Below are 3,501 nucleotides of genomic sequence, written 5' to 3'. Positions count from 1 at the left end.
GGAGTGTGTGTGTGGGGGGGGGGGGCGGCAGCAGGAGGCGGAGAGACAGAGATATAGAGCGTGTTTTTTTTTTTTCTACGTTTGTTCGACATGATGTGTATAGTGTCTGTCAGTAATTGGGTGTGTTTGACTGGGGGGTGCTGGGGGAGGTGGGTGTTGGCGGGGGGGGGGGGGGGGGGGGGGAGTGGTGAGGGGGAGAGGTGTGGAGCAGCGGCTAGCAGCTTTCTTGTTCTCGGTTCCACGGGGTGTGGCGGTTTCTACTCGGTCAGTCCTCACTGGCTGGAGCGCACAGACGCCAGGTGGTCACTGTGCTGGTTCTGGGCCCGGAACCGGAGCCTCTGCTTGTTGGACTTCTTCTTTGCTTCTTTGGGTCGGTGCTTCGCTGATACTCCTGAAAGACAAGAACAAGGAAAAGGTCAACCGCAAACCAATAAATCAATCATATCCTCGGGCTCAACGGGTTTGATACCATTCCTCACTCCATGACCATGAATTACAATGAGCCCGTCCTCCGATTTCTACCTCCGACAGCCTCTACTGGTCTGGATCCCCGTCACCCACTCAAAGCTAACAGACCAGCTCTACAGGGCTGAGGGCTGGCAACAGAAGAACTTCAGACTGTGTGTTCCCCCGGAAAACAAACCTTTATCCACCCTTCCTCCCTTCCCATCACTTCCACTCACACTTCTGGGGGAACACAGACGGGGAGGGGGGGGGGGGGGGGGGGGGGGTGGGGGGTGGGGGGGGACGTTGCATAACACTCTTCGAACTGGAAAGGTCCAAGGACCAAGGTTAATGCATCCCAGGTGTCGCTGGGGTGGGCAAGGCATGCTGGGAGTGGGAACAGAGCTTCCTGTGCTGATGGAACCTTTGTGTGGCAGAACCTCTGGACCCACCAATGGCTCACCAACCACGGCAGGCCAGCGCTGGCTGCCCCAACCACCAAACCAACCAACCACAAGGCAACATTCTGCTCTGATTGCCAAAGGCCACAAGTAAGATAACGAAGTGTGTGTGTGTGTGTGTCTGAGAGTTTTTGTGTGAGAGTGAGTTTGTGTGTGTGTGTGTGCGTGTGTGTGTGTGTGTGTGTGTGTGTGTATGTGTGTGTGTGTGTGTGAGAGAGAGAGAGCAAGAAGAAGAGAGTGTGTGTGTGTGTGTGAGAGAGAGTGAGTGTGTGTGTGTGTGTGTGTGTGTGTGTGTGTGTGTGAGGGCGAGTGTGAGGGAATTCAAGGGAAAGAAAAAAGTCTGATGGGGGGAAAAGTAGAGTCAGGCTTGGATGACGAGATGCAATCTGGAAGCTGATCTGGCACACAAAGAAACAAGGCATGCTATGGTTCGCCGAGGGGGGAAAATGAAGAAAAATGCTGCATAAAATTATGTCTAAACAGAAGGCTTTCACAGCTTGGCTGGCTATGTTATTATTACACTTGTTCAGGCCATTTCACCCAGGAAAATGAGGCAAAAGTGTGTCATGTGTGGCAGAATTACCTCTGATTCCCTTCTCATATGGCCTGGCCACTTTCAGCGCCGCTCCAAAAAGAAATACAGCGAAGTCCAATTTTACACGCAAACGAAAAATATATGCCCTAATATGATTGGCTCAAAATGAGGACACGCATGAGAAAACAAGATATTAAAAAAAACTTGCTGTTTTTCCCCCTTCGTTCTTTGAACGGGTCTTCTCAACTGGTGTAACGGTTTGCGCAAATATCCAACAATCTCAAAAGTAATTTCCTGTCATTAATTCAATTTTTGCTATTTTCGGTCACGCCGCCTGCCCGCCATTCCAGGCCAGGGCAACAAGTAAAAATGTACTAGGCACACAACAGGCCTACCTCGTTTACAATCTGCTCTCCTGAGTACAACAGCTTCAACATCCAATTCCCTCTCAGGGGGACAAATCCTTTAACATCTCTTTGATCTGCAGTTTCCATGCCCCTCCAATAGAAAAAAAAAAAACGTTCACAGGAAAAGTTGCGAGGCTTGTTTGGTAAATGTCGCTTTCGATTTCTCGGGTGAGTTACGGTATGGTTATGACGGTTCGCGAGCGCATTAATGCTCGCGTCCATCTGGACGATACGTTCCTTTTCCTAACAGTCCATTTAAAGAGGTCGTTCTCAATCGAAAACAGTGTTGCTATGGCCTTCAAAAACATGGCCTTCAATGCAATCAACTCAGGATGAATTAACTCTGATGGATGTCAAGCCCACAGGCAGTACAGTATGAAACCCCTCTGTAGCCGGGCCTGAACCCAGATGGACCTTTCCTTTGAGGCATTAGAACAATATCCTTTCTTATAAAAAAAAAGGTTATATTAACAGCATTTGCGTGTAGAGCAAATATAGAGCTCGCTGAGGACCTAGCCTTTCGCGGGATCGGGTTAGGGATAGCCAAAGAGAACAGGCAGGAAATCTATAATCCACGCTGTTTTTGAGGAGTTTCCAACTCAATACTGTATTCCATTCTTGTAACAACAGACAAATCAGTATACAGTATCTTTACATCGTCAGGTAAAATTGTCAGGTAAAACTCAAGTTTAGACAGCAACCAAGACAAAATACTGTCGACATCGCTACAAGGGGGAAGAAACCGTTCCCCTCGACGGTGTTCATCGTTGTACGAAGCTAGAGCACCGTGTAACATCCTTCTTCTAGAGAGCCATCTGACTGAGCTGAGCTGAGCTGAGCTGATGAACATTGTTTCTCCATAAACAAACTTTCCATAACAGCATCACAGTTGTTAGGCTTGTTAGGCTTTCCAGGCAATATTTCATAACCTACCTTCTCCAGACTGACAGCTAGAGGGCAACCAATACCAAGACAAACCTCTTCCAGCTGTCTCAGATACAGTACAATGCCTGATGCATAATCACAGCAGGGCTTCATTCTACGTTGGAGCATTTCCTCCGACCTAATACACAGAGAGCTTTCATCATGTCATATTTACAATGTAATCACTTAAGCTGATTACCCGGGTTCACAGAAGAAACAGTTTAATTTACCAGGAAAGAAATGATTAAGTCAACTCGATTGCTTTCAAAAACCAGGGACAAATTCATAAATCTTCGAGCGAGTACAGATAATTGTGTCCTGGAACGAACAGAAAGCTTCAAATAATTTTCACTTCATAACTGCCACAACAAGAATTACGACTCACTGCCAAAAAGGAAGAATGACTTTTATCTCAAAAAATGTATTTGATTTTTTTTTTTGCATTTTCCTTTCCGTTTTGGCTGCATTTAGCGTCAATTCTGCAATACTTAATTTGACATTGTTTAGTTTTCTTTTGTAGATAGAATCAGCAGCTGCCAACTAAACCTAGTAGACAAGTTAGACAAACTAACAAACAAATAAACTGAAAACTTATAAGCAAATCAAAATGTTTTGTATGTTCAAATCAGAAGCAGAAGTTGTGGCATGAGTGTTTATCTCTGACGAGGATGACCCCGCCACTACCACTGTGCATGTGTGTGTGTATGTATGTGTGTGTGTGTGTATGTGT

At 46.4% G+C, this 3,501-nt stretch overlaps 1 protein-coding gene across 3 annotated transcripts in view; it reads right to left on the bottom strand.

The window, feature by feature from the left end:
• Positions 1-272: 272 nt before the first annotated feature.
• Positions 273-3,501, bottom strand: part of rspo2 (R-spondin 2) — a gene marked incomplete at its 3' end in the record, with an annotated part of 57,354 nt that continues 54,125 nt past the window's right edge. The window contains exon 5 of one of the 3 annotated variants that reach the window (XM_083678177.1): positions 273-382. In XM_083678177.1, coding sequence (XP_083534303.1) covers positions 273-382 — 110 coding nt within the window. Of the gene's footprint in view, positions 392-3,501 lie in introns of all 3 variants that reach the window. The other 2 variants (XM_083678178.1, XM_083678179.1) reach the window with 2 other exon arrangements.

Source organism: Argentina silus, assembly GCF_951799395.1.
Source record: "Argentina silus genome assembly, chromosome: 10".
In the NCBI taxonomy this organism is placed as follows: Eukaryota; Metazoa; Chordata; class Actinopteri; order Argentiniformes; family Argentinidae; genus Argentina; species Argentina silus.
The sequence above is the reverse complement of the archived record's forward strand: the minus strand, read 5'-3'. Positions and strand labels throughout refer to the sequence as shown.